This window comes from Gigantopelta aegis, chromosome 3, assembly GCF_016097555.1.
Source record: "Gigantopelta aegis isolate Gae_Host chromosome 3, Gae_host_genome, whole genome shotgun sequence".
NCBI classification, from domain to species: domain Eukaryota; kingdom Metazoa; phylum Mollusca; class Gastropoda; order Neomphalida; family Peltospiridae; genus Gigantopelta; species Gigantopelta aegis.
The window spans coordinates 56,705,735-56,726,234 of record NC_054701.1 but is presented as its reverse complement, the minus strand read 5'-3'; the positions used below and the strand labels follow the sequence as shown (position 1 = coordinate 56,726,234).

The 20,500-nt window shown below is 38.2% G+C and overlaps 1 protein-coding gene across 1 annotated transcript in view; it reads left to right on the top strand.

Moving 5' to 3' along the window:
* The first annotated feature begins 1,771 nt into the window (after window positions 1-1,771).
* Window positions 1,772-20,500, top strand: part of LOC121368732 — a 19,022-nt gene continuing 293 nt past the window's right edge. Inside the window, exons 1-3 of the mRNA XM_041493481.1 lie at window positions 1,772-1,872; window positions 12,340-12,471; window positions 14,363-14,576. Coding sequence (XP_041349415.1) covers window positions 1,803-1,872; window positions 12,340-12,471; window positions 14,363-14,576 — 416 coding nt within the window. The 5' untranslated portion in view covers window positions 1,772-1,802. The remainder of the gene's footprint in view (window positions 1,873-12,339; window positions 12,472-14,362; window positions 14,577-20,500) is intronic.

Sequence of the window (20,500 nt, the reverse complement as noted above, 5' to 3'; positions counted from 1 at the left end):
ATTGAGCCTTGCGGAGCACTCACTCAGGGTTTGGAGTCGGTATCTGGATTAAAAATTACATGCCTCGACTGGAATCCGAACCCAGTACCTACCAGCCTGTATACCGATGAGTGGAGGAGGTCTAAACTGTGTTAGGTAGGTCATGTTAATATCATAGATAAATATTCACGTATATTTCCAGTGATATTTAAACTGTTTAAATCGCCATCAGTATTAGTATTTAAAATTTAGTGACACATGCTTCCCCCGCACCCCTCATCCCCCGTCGGTCCATTCAAAACAAAAATTGCACATAGACCTTTATCACATATCTGTTTTTCCTATATTTATTTATTTTTTTAAAGTTTTGTTTATTCTATTTTATTTATTATTTATTTTTATTTTATTTTATTTTATTTATTTTATTTTTTTATTTTTTTCCCTTTCTTTTCTTTCTTTCTTTTTTTTTTTTTTTTTTTTTTTTCTTTATTATTTCAATTAATTTTATTTTATTTTTGTTTATTCTATTTTCCTTTCTTTTCTTTCTTTCTTTGTTTTTTTCTTTCTTTCTTTATTATTTCAATTAATTTTATTTTATTTTTGTTTATTCTATTCTATTTTATTGTTTATTCTATTTTAGTTATTTATTTATTTTTTTATTTTTGTGTTTACTTACTCTTTTGTCTTTACTATCATTTAAATCACAGTCACATAAAACTTCATTTGCAATCTCTGTAATTTCGAAACAATGGCGTTTTTAAAAAGTTTTATTTATTTTTGAATTTATTTATTGATCTTTTTACTTATTATTTCATTTCAATTGATTCTATTTTAGTTTTGGTGATGGATTGATTGATTGGTTGGTTGACTGATTGATTGATTGATTGATTGTCTGATTGATTGATTGATTTACTTACACTTTTATCTTTAGTGTCATTTAAATTAGTTACATACAACTTCATTTGCCATCTCTGGTATTTTTTTAAAATAAAGACGTTTTAAAAAGTGTTACCCGATACATTTTTCAAAACTGTAAATGTGTTTGTATTTTGCATTAACTGATACTGAAATATGGTTAGGCGTGTTTGTAACTTTATATCGAAAAAATACGTTTAGAAACAAATATGTCGTAAAAAGATTTTGAATAATTTAAAGTCATGCAAGTTGTGCAGCTGGTACGGGTGTCAGGCTTTGGACAATGTGAGACGGAGGAAATGAAGTGTATAATGCTAATGTCTGTTACCGGCTGAATTACATCATATTAAATGAGTGGTAAAACGCTCGCTTGATGCGCGGTCAGTTTCGGATCGATCCCCGTTGGTGGGCCCATTGGGTTACTTATCGCTCCATCCAGTGCACCCCGACTGGTATATCAAAGGCCGTGGTATGTGCTATCCTGTTTGTGGGATGGTGCATATAAAAGATCCATTGCTACTAAAACACACATGCAGCGGGATTACCTTCTTTGACTATGTCATATTTACCAAACATTTGACAGCCAATAACCGATGAATAATAAATCAATGTGCTTTAGTGGTGTCTAAACAAGCTTTAAACAAACTTTAACTCTAGCTGGTGTATATGTTCATTGAAACGTTGCAAGTAGCAGAGTTAGCCTCATATGCTAGTATTGTCGCCTACGTGATTTGATTTGGTTGTATACGAACAGGCGATATAACTATATACATAATCAGACCGTGACGACTACTCAATACCCACTCGCACACACAAACAAAAACCGAACAAAATTCGACAGACAACGCAAAACAACTGTGTATCCGGAGGACGACATTTGTACTTCCTGGTTGGAGAGAAGTTTCGAAATGTCGAAGTATTTGTCGTTTCTGCTTCTCGTGGCGTCGTGGGTTTATTTTAACACACGCTCAGTGTCAGGTAGGAACGTTTGTCTTATAAAGTATTATGTATTATGCATGTATTCGGCTATAGGTTTTAACATGTCAGAAATACACACGAACGCAAACACAGAATCACAACTTCACAAACTAGCACATATGCACGCACATATATATACATAAACACGTTAGATGTGACATGAGTGTGGATTTCTGTTTAGGATATAGGTATATGCATGGACTATAAGTCAAATAAATGTCGTAAATACACACGGACGCAAACACACAAACGCAAAGAAACTTATACACATACAAATACATACACAAACATGAACAGCACCACATATGCAAACACAATTACATGTATACACGCACAAATGCACACACACACACACACACACACACACACACACACACACACAGAGAGAGAGAGAGAGAGAGAGAGAGAGAGAGAGAGAGAGAGAGAGAGAGAGACACACACACACACACACGCTCTCTCTCACACTCACACTACACCACACACACAGACGCGCACACACACTCGCTCTCTCTCTCTCTCTCTCTCTCTCTCTCTCTCTCTCTCTCTCTCTCTCTCTCTCTCTCACACACACACACACACACTCTTCTCTCTCTCTCTCTCTCTCTCTCTCTCTCTCTCTCTCTCTCTCTCTCTCTCTCTCTCTCTCTCTCTCTCTCTCTCTCTCTCACACACACACACACACACACACGTGATTGTAAGTTTGGTTAACTGTAATAGCTTTATCTTGTTTGGTCTTGTTATAAGAAGTACATGTATATTGATCGCCGAATGAACATATCCTTATATGCGATAGACTACGGTCTGAATATATATAATGTAAACTTCTACGAATACGTATAATTCGCATTTGGCAATTTGTTGAACACCTTAAAAACTAAGCAAGGGGTCGTATGCATGCGCTTTCGCATAGTCAGGACAGTATATACCACGGTATTTGATGTGCCAGTCGTATTGGTACTCGTTTGGATGGGGAAACAGCTCGAGTCCATAGTACATTTTTTTTTAGCAAGGGATCGTTTATATGTACCATCCTACAGACATGATATCACATACCATGGTATTTTTGTATACCCGCCGATGGGGATCGATCCTAGACTGACCGCGCATTTCCAAAAAACACCTTTTTATGTCTTAAAGGGACATTCCTGAGTTTGCTGCAATTTTTAAGATGTTATCGACTATCAAAGACCTTTTAACGATTGTAATTATATATCAAATATATTTTTCTGCATACAATATTAGTGGCTGTATATTAAACGTGTTTCTGATCGTTCTATTATTTGTATTAGGTTCAATTTCATTTTATTTCCTAAAATATATTTTTTCGTACGTACGAAATTATTTGAAGACAAAATCCAGTTTGGGCTTCTTACAAATATTAAGACGACCAGAAACACATTGAATATACAGACACTGATATTTTAAACAAGAAAATATATTTAATATGTAAGTTTAATCGTAGAAATATTTTACTAGTCGGAAACAGCTTACAATGCAGCAAACTCAGGAATGTTCCTTTAAGTAATGAATAAAAATAGCATATAGTCTTGAAAAATGTTACGTAAATCGAACACAGTACCCTCTTCCTCTACCCCTAGAGCGTTACGTAATTAGTAACACCCCCTTACATGTAACGCGTATGCAAACAGCTGGCCACTGTGAAAATTTCAAGGCAAATCCCCCATCCACCGACCCCTGGAAAGGCGTTGTACCATACCTCTGTGGATATAAATATGTTTTGGAGATATGAGACGACCCCTCAATCAAGACAGTTAAATGGGTTGAAAAATTGCGAAATCTCACGTGATCTCTTGTTGGGGAATTCTATACTTGTGATAAGCCAATGAAAACCGAGATCGGTACGAGCCCGTCAAAAGTGTCCCCACTTTAAAAAAAACTGGCTTTGTTTTTGACCTGGATAAGCCAGCGTAGTGAAACCAATGCGGAGTGCGGCGTCATATATGCACCAAACGTAATTGGATTTTCTGTTCTATATGCTTAAATAATACAAATATTCCAGGGAATATTTTTAAACTTAATATCTAAAATATCTTTTAACTTTTTATTTTTATTATTTTTTTTTTTTCTTGGGTGGGGGGATTATATAATTTCTGGAATCATAAAATTATTGTTCCGTCGATATTTAACTACGTCTATTCATGTTATGCGGGGTTTTTTGATGTGTGTATCTGTCTGTGTATCTGTCAATCTAATTAAAATTAGCTCCACTATTACATATGGATCTAACAGCAGCCAGTTGGAGCTCATGTCCACCAATCAAAACCTTACTTGCAGAATCATGCCAGTGATTTGAAAATAATTTGAAAATATTCCGAATGATCCTGAGGGTATAGGATATGTTTCATGTGCATTACGAATGCCTTAGTTAGACCAGTAGAACTAATTTTAATCAGATTGCTAACAACACTGCGTAGTCTCCAATGTCCAGGTAACATTTCGTCTGTAAATAATAATTTAAATATTGACCAATTACACTTCGCCTTTTACAACGTCATTTGGGAGCATACAAATTCTAAAAATATCGGGCGAGTCTATTTTAGTTGCCGCAGTACAGCGAACCATATCAATACGTACGGGATGGGTTATCTGTCTTCAATTTTACATTAAAAATTAGTTATTTATTTAAAAAAACAAAACAAAAAAAAACTAAATCAGTCTTCAATTTTACATTACAAATTATTTATTTTATAAAATAAAATATGTTTTAAGACATTTGTAATTTCATATACCCTCAGGATAATTCGGAATGTTTTCAAATTATTTTTAAATCACTGGCATGATTCTGCAAGTAAGGTTTTGATTGGTGGACATGAGTTCCAACTGGCTGCTGTTAGATCCACATGTAATAGTGGAGCTAATTTTAATTAGATTGTGTATCTGTCTCTCTCTGTCTTTGTCTCTGTCTCCCTGTGTCTATGTCTCTCTGTCTCTGTGTCCCTCTGTCTGTCTGTGTCTCTGTATGTCTGTCTTTGCATTTATCACAGTTTGACACCCAATAGCCGATGCATTTTTTGTGCTGTGGTGTCGTTAAACTGTTTAAATGGAATGACTGTTTTATTTTATTTGTTAGTAGTAGGGAGGCCTATATGGCGCTATGACCTACTTTCCCGTGATCACGTGACCTTGGTAGGAAACAATGGCCTTTGTGTAGAAAACAATGACCTTTGTATAGGTGGGTGCAGGTGTCTGACCTTGGTAGGAAACAATGGCTGGGGGTGCCTCCCTCGGGTATAAAAAGGGTGCTTGTGGCTTCATTGACATTCGCTCGCCGAAAAGTCCACAGACAAGGTCTACGTCTAGTTTCTTTTAGAGGTTGATGATATTAACATTTTTGTGTTTTGTTGCGTTTTTTTTAATTTTGAAAGAAGATGGCATCGGGACATTCACCAAGTACTACTCAATGTCCTGAACAGGGTGAAAAATCGCGATGCCAACTAGAAATTGGACAAAATGTATACGTTATGGCCCAACCATGGAAGCAATAACTTTTGATACATATCCGGAAATTCGACAGTGATAAGGGGAAAACATTCCCCACCAAACGAGGCATCGCTCTAAATCTAAAGCAGTGGATTGAACTGTGTGGATGTAAGAGCGAGATAGACGAAACGATTTCAGCCTTGAAACAAGGGAATGATGAAACATTGGCCAGACACCTTGGAGCCAATGTTCATGCTAGTATGGACAAGAACTTTGCTGGGGTGGACCTGCGTCAGTGGTGGTGGTGTGATGAAACAAAATCTGTGAAGCCTTCGAAGAAAGGAATATTCCTTTCTCTACAACAATGGAAGAAACTGAAAGACTTTCACAGTCATGTGTGATTTTGTACCAGAGTTGAACTCGATTGTGCCCTGCGCCATGCAAGACGACCATCAAAACCAGATGGGATTTCTTCAGTGCTCCTTCTGCAACCCCAATGGGTACCATCAATAGAATGATTCCAACTAAACTGACTTGTATATAAGGCTGTGTTTTCTCTCCCAAGGGCTCATTCGTGCTTGAGAACTCGAAGAGAGCAGACGTGTTTACTGATGATTTTGACATTTTTGTATCTTATTGCACTCTATCTGGAACGACAAAAATGGCATCGGGATATTCCAGCAGTGTTAGCGACGTCTTGATCTGTAAATGTTCAGAAAGACACACGATCAAAAGAGTGACTACCAAACCTGAAGAAAATGACACAGATCAAACGGACGCTGCACGTGAACCCGGTGAAATTGTGGATGAAGACCCTATGGATATCCGTGAACCCGTCGAAATCGTGAACGAAGAACCCATGGATCAGACGGATGCTGGTCGAGAATATAAAACGGGTGCTGCTCCCTATGATGATGATGCCTAAGACGCTGATGACGAATGGGATGGCCTTTCGAGACATTACTTGTTCTGTCATCGACCCGAAATGAAAGGATTCTATACACGAATGCAGACATTTGAGTGGTGGCCCTTACAGTTACGCCAGAAACCGAGGGAGCTCGCCAAGGCCGGTTTCTTCTACACGGGAGACCATGATGCCGTTGTCTGTTACTGCTGTGGACAACGCGCCTACCGATGGCAGAGAATGGACGGTTCAGTGATGGAACATTACAGAATGTCCCCGAGATGTCCCTATGTGAATAACGTGTTCAGACATTAAACACGTATTGCATGGGTGTGATACTTTTCGTTTTGTAAAATAAACTCGTGAATAACACGTTTTGTTTGTTATTAATTTAAGGGTGACCCTGTGTGTGTGTGTGTATGTGTGTGTGTGTGTGTGTGTGTGTGTGTGTGTGTGTGTGTGGACCTGATACCCTGAGTATGGCCCTGAGTGGCCCTGAGTGTGGCCCTGTGTGAGGCCCTGAGTGGCCCTGAGTGTGGCCCTGTGTGAGACCCTGAGTGTGGTCCCGAGAGTGGCCCTGAGCCGTGCACGAGCTATGCTATATAAATAAAAGGGTAATGGGTAACATCGTCATTTGAGGTAGAACCTTCAGAGAAGTAACACGTCAGACCAGTACAAGTTGTACGTTCCCGACGTGGACAAGTAGACCCGTTTCTACAAGTTGCAAGCAGAAGGCAAACTTCAGCCTCACTTCGAAATTCAACGTGGTGGAAACAATCAGATCATGTACAGTGTAGATCGATGTCTAGAACTCTACGACCCTACGTGGAAGAAAGAAAAAGAGGAACAGAAGAAGCCCCCGGCACCCAAAGTCGTCGTGGTCTCCCCAACGCAGCAGGTGGTAGAGCAAGCCAAGGCCGAGCAGAAACGGAAACGTGAAGAGAGTGGCGTGCAACAGAAACGACGAGAGCAGACTGGGCAAAAACGGCACAAGCATTTCTGAGAAGACTATAAAAGGGGGCATGACAGTTTCAACATCGTCAGTTCACGTCGAACACGTCAATAGTCAACATCATGAATCAGAATTGGTTTATTCCGGAACATGTCATGAACAAAAGATCGTGTTCCGTATGTCCAAAGACGTTTTCAAAACCATCAAATATGCTACGTCATTGGAAGACCTTCCATTCAGCTCAACTCCAGGCTCCTATAGCTCCTGCTCCGGCTCCTATGGCTCCTGCTCCTCTGGCTCCTATAGCTCCTGCTCCTGCTCCTCTGGCTCCTATAGCTCCTGCTCCTCTGGCTCCTATAGCTCCGTCTCCGGCTCCTAGAGCTCCTACGGCTCCTGCTCCTCTGGATCCTATAGCTCCTGTTCCGGCTCCTAGGGCTCATATAGCTCCTCTGGCACCTATAGCTCCTATGGCTCCTGCTCCTCTGGCTCCTATAGCTCCGGCTCCGGCGCTGCATCACCGATCAGTTCACGGAAGGAAGTCACCACAGAAACCTCTCCGTGATTGCCATCATCCAGAACCTCTATAACAGCAAGGACCCGACACAAAGAAGAAACTGTCTTTACCTGGCACTGTTCAACAACCCCATCGACAAGCAGCAAGTCCTAACCTTGGCACAGCAGATGTATCCTGGAAATACTCGTCATTTCATGCAGCGGTTTGAGGAAGCTATCCACAGGCCCTACGGAGATCTCTTGGTGGACTTAAAACCGACCACGCCCGAACATTGGCGCCTTCGACCTAATGGTTTAGAGACGGGGCCGTCCGGATGGTATATATGCACGAGCGTAACGGCGAATGTCTCAGAAGAGTTTCAACCACCGTCGGAGAAGGAGCTCTACGAGCAGATCATGCAAAGAAACGCATTCAAGAGAAAACTACCAGACATACCCGCCTACGAAAGTGACGACGAAGAAGAAGAAGATGAGGTAGAGCCCTATCTGAAAAAGATCAAGAGGATGCAGTCTTGCAATACGTGTGGTCTAGTCTTTAAAGACAGGAGTGACTTGCAGCGACACGTGAAAACGTGCGATGAGGGAAATGAAGAGCCGTCGTCCGATCTGGAAAACGAAGGCGTACGTCTGATGATCGAGCGTGAATTCGACATCAATCGTGACTATTTCGAAAGCAAGAGGAAACGCTACGAAGAAAAAACCATGTCCCAAGATGCCATCGAAAGAAACATGAAAACATTGCAATGGAAGTTATTTAAAGACACGTACTCTCGCTTTCTGACGTATATGCATTACTTTGACAAAGACCCCAACACGAGAAAAATTCTACAGTTTGTGAATCCAGACAGAGATATCAGACCACAGATTCGTTCTAAATTAAATCAGTATCGTTCATGGATTGGCCAATATTTGGACGAACTAGACGATGACGATACCGATGATGATGATGATACTGATGATGAGCACGAAGATGAAGAGAAATGAACACTCATATTATTCACATTTCGCCCTTAAGGCCTCTCGATGTAACCCAATGTGTGTCCACTGCATGTGTAGTTGTCTCTAGAGAGACCATCGATTGTACTTTAGAAGAAAAAAAAATTAAAAACCAAACCATTGCGTTTTTGTTTTTTTGTTTTTTACTCTATGACTAGATTTGTGACTGGATATTTCTACCGCTACTTTATAGTAGCAAGAGTTGTGTGTACAGGACATCACATACCACTGCCTTTGATATACCAGACATAATGCACTGGTTGGCTATAGCCTATTTGGCCATCGATGGGGATCGATCCTAGATCGATCACTGTATTTACCCATTTGGTAATTAAAAAGCCCTGTACGAAGGCTAGTACTCTAGAGACATTTTCTGTTTAAAAATGCAGCTATTTCCCTTTGGTTAACACGTACTACTTGTTAAACCCATGGCGGCGCGCGTGTCGCCGACTTACACTAATGGATTAATCACGTGTGACATCTCTCTCTCTCTCTCTCTCTCTCTCTCTCTCTCTCTCTCTCTCTCTAGCTGTCTCTTTCTCTCTGTCTATCTCTCTCTCTCTCTCTCTCTCTCTCTCTCTCTCTCTCTCTCTCTCTCTCTCTCTCTCTCTCTCTCTCTCTCTCTCTCTCTCTCTCTCTCAACCATTGCGGGTTTTTTTTTTTTGTGTATTCTACTCTATAACTAGATTTGTGATTGAATATTTCTGCCGCTACTTTATAGTAGCAAGAGTTGTGTGTACAGGACATCACATACCACGGCCTTTGATATACCAGACATAATACACTGGGTGTCTATAAAGGCTTGTACTCTTGGGAAATACTCGTGTTTAAAATGCAGTTAAAAGAGCATAGGTTAGGTTGGAGCGTTGAGTTGCAGTCACGCGTTCTTTCTTCATAGGAATGGGCTGGAGTGTTTCACACACACACACACACACACACACGCACGCAGGCACGCACGCACGCACGCACGCACGCACACATAGATTGTATTTAATTATGAAATACTGGCCCCATAAGGGGTATGAGATTGTGTATATAAAAGATCCCTTGCTACTCATGGAAAAAATGTAGCTGATTTCCTCTCTAAAACTGTCAAAATTATGTTTTTCATCCAATAACCGATGATTCATAAATCAATGGTCTCTAGTGATGTCGCTAAACACAAACAAACTTTGACGGTCAGTGTACATACCATAATATATTTATTCGCTGCTTAAGACGGGCACGCGTCGGTATGTCTTTTGCAGTTCACCTGGTTTCATAAACACTGAGAGGCGTAATAAGATGTCTTTGGATGAGGTCCGACAGTTGTAAAATGGCTATCAATAAAGGTTTACAGACTGAATAGAAAGCTCTTGATCGTTCATTCTTTGTACTCCTCTATTATTAAACGAATGAATGAATGGCTGAATGACGGCAACAAAGAAAACGTCGACAATGTGCTAAAGAAATTCAAATGAATGAAAATCATCACACACGCATTTTGTCTGGCGAAATGAAAGCCTCACTTTAAACCAAACAGTCAGCAAACAGTTACAGTCGTTCCCCACGATAAATCTTTTAACGGCTATTATTTTGGGTTTCTAGAATAAAACACTGTGAAAAAACATCCACGTGTATGTCCACTGTGAATACAAATAACAACAACACAATAGACGTTATACAATGAAGCCAAAACCAACATCAACGTCACTTACACCTGGCCTGTACATTAATATTGTTATTATTAATTGTTGTTGTTGTTGTTAATGGTGCTGTATGTTTCTTTGCTTTTATTTGTTTGCTGACACCAGTTTGTTTGGTGATATGCAATACATTGAATTGAATTCACCATGATCGCACACCTACACAGAGGCCATTGTCTCTTACCATGATCGCATACCTTTCCAAGGCCATTGTCTCCTACACAAAGACCACACACCTGTACCAACATAAACAGAGGCCATTGTCTCCTATACAAAGGCCACTGTGCCATTGTCTCCTACACAAATGTCATTGTTTCCTACCCAGGTCAAACACCTGTACCAATCTATACAAAGGCCATTGTTTCCTACACAAAGACCATTGTTTCCTACCAAGGTCACACACCTGCACCCACCTATACAAAGGCCATTATTTCCTACCGAGGCCATACACCTGCACCCACCTATACAAAGACCATTGTTTCCTACACAAAGGCCATTGTTTCCTACCAAGATCAGACACCTGCACCCACCTATACAAAGGCCATTGTTTCCTACACAAAGGACATTGTTTCCTACTCATAGGTCACGTGATCACGGGAAAGTAGGTCATGGCGCCAAATAGGCCTCCCTACTACTTTTGTTAACGTAAACATTCAAGCACGAGTGACACAATGGAAAATGGCTGCACACAGATTTTGAAGCTTGCACTTACAGCATGACCTATTTTAGCTATAGTCTGTTACAAAATTATTGTCCCATATGTCTAACGAACACTATTTGTGCTCATTTACACAGTTAATAACACACACCCTTTGTTGAATAATGATCAAAATCTTTGGCATTGGCTTTTTTATATTGTCATTTTGTGTTGTCCAAACTAAGGAGCATGGAACACCATTTATATTTATCTCATTTGCATAATCTAAATTTTTATGAAACATACTATAACAGGAAGTGTTTGTTGTTTAGAACGTACAGAAAGTCGGATCCATTATTTGTTGCTGTTTATGTAAACATTAGAGACAGAAGTGATTGTTTTAATGTTTGCTGCGCAGACTTATGTGCCGTCATGCAGGCCAGTAAATACAGGAGAGTCCCACTAAACATGCGCTCATTACTTGAGTTTAAAACACATTAAAATTAAAATAACTTTCAGTTGTAACATGTTTATTGTTCCATTGTACTGTGGCGGTGAAACAAATATTTTAAAAGACATATATTAACTTTAAAATATAACACAAATGCTTAGGTGCGCAGACGTAGGTTCATGTTGCCTTGCCCCATATCTGTGTCAATGATTAAAGTGCACAGTTAAATATGAATAGAGCAATTGCAACTGCAAATCCGACTGGTAGTAATATATGACATTTTTTTATACTTGTGTAGATACTGTTTTTTGCTTCCAATAACTTAAAATCCAGCAACGTACCTTGCAGGTTGAAAACAAAATTGTGTATAATATGAAAGGCAACCGTGATTTTGTGCAAGAATGAAGCTTCGTAACAAAAATACTGTTTTAAACTGTTTTCTAATACATTAAATGTAAGGTAATATCAAAAAATAAAATAACACTCCGCACAATCCTTACAGGCCCGTAGGAACCGAGTGGGTGGGGGGAGTGACAGTGCCATCCCCACTTGAGGAAGAAACTGTACGTTTTTAATTGCTCTACTCTAAATAAGGACACATTCTAAAATAGTAGAAATTGTGCCCTAAACTTCAGATAGCGTTTTTAAGGGCCGGCCTTAGGAACTGGAGTGGATGTAGGGGTGAGGTGGTGATATCAGTTCTCTAAACGTCGAGAAGAAGAAATACGCACTCTTATATCTGCATACGAAAGACAAAAGTATCCCGTATACCTTCATTTACATAAAAAGACGAAAACGAAAAGAAGAAAAGAACTCATGATATTTTTACTTGTTGAAATCTCAACAATATTATTACAACTTATTAATATTTGTATTTTTATTTGACAGGAGCCTGTGAGTCAGGTAAATATGGTTTGGACTGTAGCTACACCTGCCACTGTGACCCTGCCACATGCAATGACGTCACAGGTTGTTCTAGAAACTGCCAAAAAGGATGGTTTGGACCAAAATGCACAAAAGGTAAAATAAATATTTGATGTCTGTCGCTAAAAGGATAATATGAGTTAAGGGCTAATTTCGTGACGTCATCTTATCGTTAATTTTGAAAAAAGGCCAAAATGCTGAACCATATCAGTCACAAAATTAAATAACTGAACTGTTGATATGTTTTTGTATATATAATATTTGTTTTAAAATTTGTGGAACGAGTTTGGTACGGTAATTGTTCTATTTATTTTTTAACATCTGTTTAACTTATTTTTATTTTTCATTCCCGTTTTTGATTTATTAAAATTATTTTAAAAATTTGTTTGAACTTATTTTAATTAAAATTTTACATTCTCGATTTTGATTACAAATTGCATTATTAGGACTACATGAAAATGATAATTTCACTAAGTACAACTGCTTAATCAGAATAGAGTAATGACGTCACAAGTGTGCCATAACAATATTTATTAACCCAGTGGGCATTCATAACGGACAAAAACAGTCATATTTTATCAGTGAACAATATTTTGCATTGGTTTAACGTACAGTACAATACTGCTGGACGATTCTATACTTATAAACCAATGGCCTTGTCGTTACCAAATATGACGTCATTACAATTGTCAAACACAAAATGACGTCACATAGTTTAAAGAGTTTGCGTTTATGACCTTCTATTTTCGTTGTTAAATTTGTAATAAAATGTTATTTTAATTCATTTCATTATAAAAAATTTAAAGTGAATAAATATTATCTGTGATTAAAATGCTAAGTTCAAGCGATACCCAGAACAGTATGTAAAAGAGCATATTACATGACTGGCCGTTAGATACCAATTACCTTACAACGAGTATCTTACAACGAGCAAACACTAGTTGGATACGTTGTTAAACAACGAGTTGTACATAAATTGTTATCACACGTATTTGTGTCAACGGATTGTGTTATGCAACTTAACAAGTGATAATTTCACCAACAGGTATATAAGAAAATTGTTTACATCGTTTCTATACATTCATGAACGTGTAGGCCTATATATCAAACATAACAGGGGTTTTTTTTAGGGAGAGCTGGGGTAATAACAAATAGAATAACAAACTCGCTACCAGTTATTATCATAATTATTATTTATGACCCTCATGCAATAATGTTCATTTGTCACTCGTAAAAAGTTCGTGCCAAATAAAATTTATTTCACGAGGGACATAAATTCGATAATAGCTGGCAATTCCTTTATTATTCTAAATGTGTCCCATATGGCATATTGTTGTTATGGCAAATTCCATAATTATAGTCTGAAATATGTTAACTATGTAACTGGTTATTGTAAATCATGTGAACAAATATAAAAAGTAATTGCTAACAGATTACCTTCTAATGGACAACTTTGTGGGTTCCAAATGTTCAATGCGCTTAGTGGGTGGGATGCATACCTTAGTTTTGGTTTTATATATAATACCCATGATATCGTGTGGTATTTTGATGTTTTATAAAACTGTTCTTATGCATTTTATGTATACCGTGCCAGCATTAGAGAGAAAACATCCAATATTCAGTAAACATAAGAATTAGAATTTTGTTTTGTTTCGTAACTCTTTCCAACACGTTTATAGTTTTTCAACAGCTCTACATTCATCAATTAGTGATTTTGTTTTAAAAACTTGATTTTTCAACTATCGGTCACGGAAATGTACTAGTATGCACAGGCATAAGGATAAACAGTTTATAGACATTCAGACAGTTGCAGCATAATTTGTGTATGCTTATTAAAATATATGTTTTCAAACATACATTATTGAATCCAACTATTTTAATACCTTAAAACGATATTATTATGTTCATTTTATGGATATTTTAATTTAGCTAAACATTATTATGTTGTACAGATAGTATACTATGTTACATGCCATTGATATTTCAGAAAATGTAGCATTGAGGAAAACTACTTACCAAAGTTCATATATAACCGGCTTCACGGATGTTGCTGAGCATGCTGTAGATGGCAATCGTTTCACTATAGGAGGAGGGCCCTGTATAATAACTGGTGTTAATCAGCCATACACGTGGTGGGAAGTAGACTTGGAAAGAGACTACTACATACACAAGCTAGATATTTACTTCCGCGCCGACTGTAAGTACTTGAGCATTATATGCAGACTTTTGCCATCTAAACTCGAATTTTATTTACACGTTCGTACTGGACTACACTGGAGTGGAATGAATGAATGAATGAATGAATGAATGTTTAACGACACCCCAGCACGAAAATGCATCGGCTATTGGGTGTCAAACTATGGTAATGCAAATAAATAAAGTGATGATCAACATCAATATAAAAATGCATGGTTTAAACAAAAACAGTGTAAAGAACTGTGCCAAAAATACTAATACAAATATCACAGAATTTTACGGACACCGAATTTTACTCTAAACTTCAATTTGTGCTGTATTGGCCATTCTCAAAGAGAATGTTACACCCCTGCACCACGGTGAGGTTACAGCACGCGCAGGGGACACTGGAGTGGAGTACAAATTAATTTAGTGTAAGTAACCAGAAATACTGAATATAGAAACAGTAATATACTACAAAAATGCATTTAAATGTAATTTGATCGTTGTAAAGGTTCTGTAGATCAGAAACATTTTACAGTTGACGTAAACTCAATACTATTTAAATAAAAAACACTGCTCAGCGAGACGTGTTTAATACCATATCAAACCTATTCATGCTAAACTACATGTTAATAACAACAAGCCACAAAGCAATGCAATATATGTGCAATGAATATAATATACACCTCAGCAAATGGTAAGTAATTACTGCTACATATTAATCTCTATGTATGCTCATACCGTATTTATGTAGAACTGTCTGAAGTTGTTTTTGTTGTTTTTATTGTTTTTGTTTTTTTTTGGTTTTTTTACTGTATTTAATATATGAATGGAGCATTATTCGCATATAGTGCAGTACATTCTGACTAAACCATGTACATGGATATATTGAATAGCTTGATATTAACTCCCAACAACATTTTGTTTAACGGTAAAAAAGTTCAGCATGCATTAAAAGTATGTGATTCAAAACCTGGGTGGGTGGGCTGGGATCATGCTGACAAGCTTGCAAGCTACATACTGAATATACTACACTCCCGGGTGGCGGGCTGCACGTGCACAACACAAATCACGTATGCGCATGTCACAATTATAGCTAAATGCAAATACTCGTTTCATTGTCATTTTGTCATTAACTGTTAATAACATTTTGTGCAACAACAAAACAAAAAAAACCCGCAAAACCGTGTTTGGAGTAATAGTCAAATTTTAGTTGACTACAAAATATATATATTTTTATTTAAGCATAATACTAAGACAAATAATAAAAACCAGTTTTCCTCCAACACACTTTATCGTATTGAAATGACAACTGTATTGGCTTGCGCACTAGCCACAAGCAGGAAGCACACCTTTAAGCAATGTTATAGACGTGTCTTAGGTCAAACAGTTAATCTGGTTTCTGTTCCAAGCCCCCCCCCCCCCCCTCCAGATGTTTGTCAGTCGGGATGTCCACCTGGGTACCTCGTAACCTCTCTATTGCAGGCACAGGACACCGGGGGAGTCTTGCAATTTGTACAATGGAACAGTATGTATTCTCTGACCGAACTGTATATTCTTGGAATGTCTAAAGTTGAGAGACACTCCATGTTCATGCCACATGACGTCACAGATACACCGCTATTCATTGGGTGACGCACTACATACAGCGAGTTCGACAATTCGGCAACAACGTAGATTTATGACAGAATGTAAAGAACGCTACCACACAAACACTCCAAAATGCAATATTCAACGGAATTGTGAAATCCAATTTTTGTTGAATAGCATGTAGTGATTAGGACCAAAAACGCTGTATATCTAAGTAACATTTATTTAGTAAATTAATATGTTTAGCACTTATTGCATAAGCCGATTGTTTCTACCTTTTGATTTCAGAATCTAGACACTGAAGCTCCAAAGCCAATGTTCTTGTGTAAAAAAAAATAAAAAAAATAAAAAAAATTCAGTTGTCATATGATGAATCAACGAGTCACTGTTATACTTACTCTACCACAACGTATCATCAATTTCACGTAATCGAGAAATATTGTCACTCACTGCTACCTGGAATATACCTAGCCGATAGATGGAATCCATATATTGATGAAAAGCCAGAAAGGTTCACGAATTGACATTAACACCGGGTTGGTCGATGTCCCATTGTTAATACAGCACATTGTAACAGTATTAGTACTGTATGCCACAATAGGTTGGCATGAGTTCGACCCGTAACCCCTCCTCCACCCCTTTCAATGGTTTTGGTTAGAGTTAGTCTTTAAAGCCTTTGATATAGAGGGGTACGGGTCAAACTCTTTCCGTTTGAAAGACCAGTCACCGTTATACACCTCGCCACCGCGAGATTGCACGCATCTATCGCAAATTAATGGTAGGAGACACTTTCGCCCTGTATGACAAACGTTGTCCCATTAAAATAATAACATAAATCGAACCACCATGTCACATCCGACTTCGCTGTCGCACATGGTAATGTTTTCGCTTGACCGTATTACACAAGTGAATCAATCGCCTCAGAAATGTACGCCCACCTTGCACTGCACATGCCGCCCAATTTAACTTGCTAATCAAATGTGCAATTGAAACTTTTTAGTACTGTATGCCACAATAGGTTGGCATGAGTTCGACCCGTAACTCCCCCCCCCCCCCCCCCCTCCCTTCCAATGGTTTTGGTTAGAGTTAGTCTTTAGAGCCTTTGATATAGAGGGGTACGGGTCAAACTCTTTCCGCCACCATTGCCAACTCTTAATATTAATATGTTAATTGCTAATGGCTGGTACACCCGTCCGTCAGTTTGCATACAACCAGTCACCGTTATACACCCCGCCACCGCGAGATTGCACGCATCTATCGCAAATTCATGGTAGGAGACACTTTCGCCCTGTATGACAAACACTGTCCCATTAAAATAATAACAGAAATCGAACCACCATGTCACATCCGACTTCGCTGTCGCACATGGTAATGTTTTTGCTTAACTGTATTACACAAGTCAATCAATCACGTGCCGCCCAATTTAACTTGCTAATCAAATGACACTTTTTTGGTTTCTTTAATCTGGAGAAATGAAATAGACATTACCTCATATCTGCAAGTTTATCTTCAGGTAAGTTTAATGCATACTTTATGCTATCGATTGTTATGCATAAGAATGTCATCTTTTGTGATGGAGGGACATATTTATCATAGTTTATTGTAAAGTTTATTGTAAAGCCTAAATTTCCTATTAAATCACATAAACATTGAGTGGCCTCCTCGCAGTCGGATTAGCATCGACGTGTTGATGAATTTGTTTACCTGGGGCGTTTCCTGGGCGGTGGTTCGTGTTTTAATGTGTTGTCCGTGACATTGAATGCACACATTCATATATTTACAACGTGAAAAAATTACAACCACATTGGTTCTGGTAGTTAAAGGAATGCTAAAGCAAGCTTTTGGATTGGTATGCATATTCAACGGTATATAATGCACATTATTCCTTAATATCAAGAAGTATAATCTTATAGTTAATTAATAAAACGGTTACATGTGACGGCTTTGATGTATTACGGGCGCAGCCATTTTGTACCATCCCAGTGAATACGCCCTCTGGCGAGCCGGTGTTTACGTAATCCTTAACATGTCGGTGCATATGTTCAAACATTATAGCTGGCGTTGTGGTGTGGAATTGTATACAACCCGCTATGCATACTTTATAGTCGAGGTACTCGAGAAACCCTTGTGAAGTCAGCTGTCCCTCTTTGATCAATTTAGTCATAATTCTGGCGTTAGCAAATATTCATTGAGAAATTGAAATTTCTTGAGATCTTAATTTTGTTTGCCCTTTTTAATCACTATGAAAGCCCTATCATATTGTCTTGATCTTCGGCCACGCATCTCGGTCGTTTAATACAGTCATTAATAAACAATGGCTTCTCGCCTGGTTACTAACGTCCGACTCCTCGACTTTTTCTTCCAGTCGCAACACGTCGTTTAACGTTGTCCTACCAATAAATTCGAGTAGGCTGTTTAGTTCTGCGTTATTAGCCAGCTCGTTAGTGGCCATGTATGTATCAGACACCGCACCCGGTCATGGCTGACAATCATGCACTTGCATTTATAGCGAAACGACGATTTTTTTAAAGTAGTTTCCGCTGGACGATCTTAAAATTCATTTGCTCGATGTCATTCCTACCAAGGCCGGCCAATTCGTTAGGAAACGTGCATTCATGTGCCATTTGTTTTTCATTTGAATGTTCATTAAAACCTTTTTTCAACCAGCCAGTCTTCAAAACCCTCCTTTCCAATCTTGCTGACACGCTTGCTAGCTACACTCCCGGGTGGCTGGCTGCACGTACACAACATAAATTACGCATACGCATGTCACAGATCTAGTTAAATACAAATAATCTTTTCATTATTATTGTGTCATTAAACACAAGTCTTGAAACATAAACAGTAAATTTACGTACCATTACTAAGCAAGTGTGTATTACATGTACAATTCACCTATCTCACAACAGTTCACATTTCATTGGCCTGTTTTCTTGTTTTATGGGGTGTTTTGTGTGTTTGTGTGGGGGGGGGGGGGGGGGGGGGGGGGGGGGGGGGGTGGTTGTGCAATATTTTAGAATTGTATTTCTGTTTAGTTTGTGCTTAACTTACGTGTTGATGTATATAATTGACGTCTAACTGGGATATTTCACCTGACACATCTAGCATTGTGGTAATTGTGACCTTCATTCTCAAGTATCAATCTTATTATCTGACTCAAATATGATGCATGTGGAGTTCACAATTTCTATTTTTTATTTCTATTCGTTTTTTTGTGATTCAAATATAAATGTTAACAACTACAAAACAAAGTAATATGTTGTATGGATAATTATATTCTTCTTAGCATAAGTTAAGCAATGCCAGAAATAATAAGTCTGTCGGAACCTTTTTATTTTAAAAAAAACAAATACCCTGTTTTGAGGTCGTTTTTTTTTATGTATGTAGGCAGCATTATTCAAATATTGTTTCATTTGTGGGGTATAACATGTGCACAATTATTATAAGGATGTCCCTCGATACTAAGTACGAGTGTTAAAAATTAAAAATTCCATTGTAAGTACTGTTCCTTGACATTGCATGTTCTATTCATCTGTCTCTCAGCAGCTTGTACTTTTAAAATTGCCTTTCTGTTTAGATTGTGCTTAACGTATACTTAGATGTATATAATTAACATCACATATTGTCATAATGCCGTTGTTAGGATTCGAGCCTATGTCACTGATTTTCCCGCAGTTTCCAGACCGCAGAGATAACCATTCAGCCATCGAAACATTCTTTAAAAGAATGCTTTGTTAACCAAGAATATATAGTAGGCGAATACAAACCACGCGGTCACTCCTTAACGTAAATGAATTTGCACGAGTTTATTTTGTGCAAGAATATATACCCCGTGACCTCATATTGTCTCTCATGTCATTCCTGGGACTCGAACCTATGGCACCGATTCGTCCACAGTTACCAAATCACCAAGATAACCATTCAGCCATCAGGACTGTATAAAAAAGAATGCTCTGTTTACCGACTGTACACGTGGAGCCTTAAAACCACCCGGGCAACTATTAATGTGCATGCATTATATGTATTACATTGACGAATGCATGTATATATGTGCGCGAGCGCGCGTGTTTATGTGTTTGTGTATGCTAACACGACTAAAAATCGATTACGTAACTAATGCTACCACAACTGCTGCTACTACAACATCTACTACTAGCACCACCACCACCACTACAACTACTATAACTACTAGCTACAACCACCACCACAACTACTACACTTACTACTAAGGGTACTACGACTACTACTACTACTACTACTACTACTACTACTACTAAACTACTACTACAAATATTCCTACTATTATTACTACGACTATTACTAATGATCATAATATCAGTAATAAGTGTATAATAAA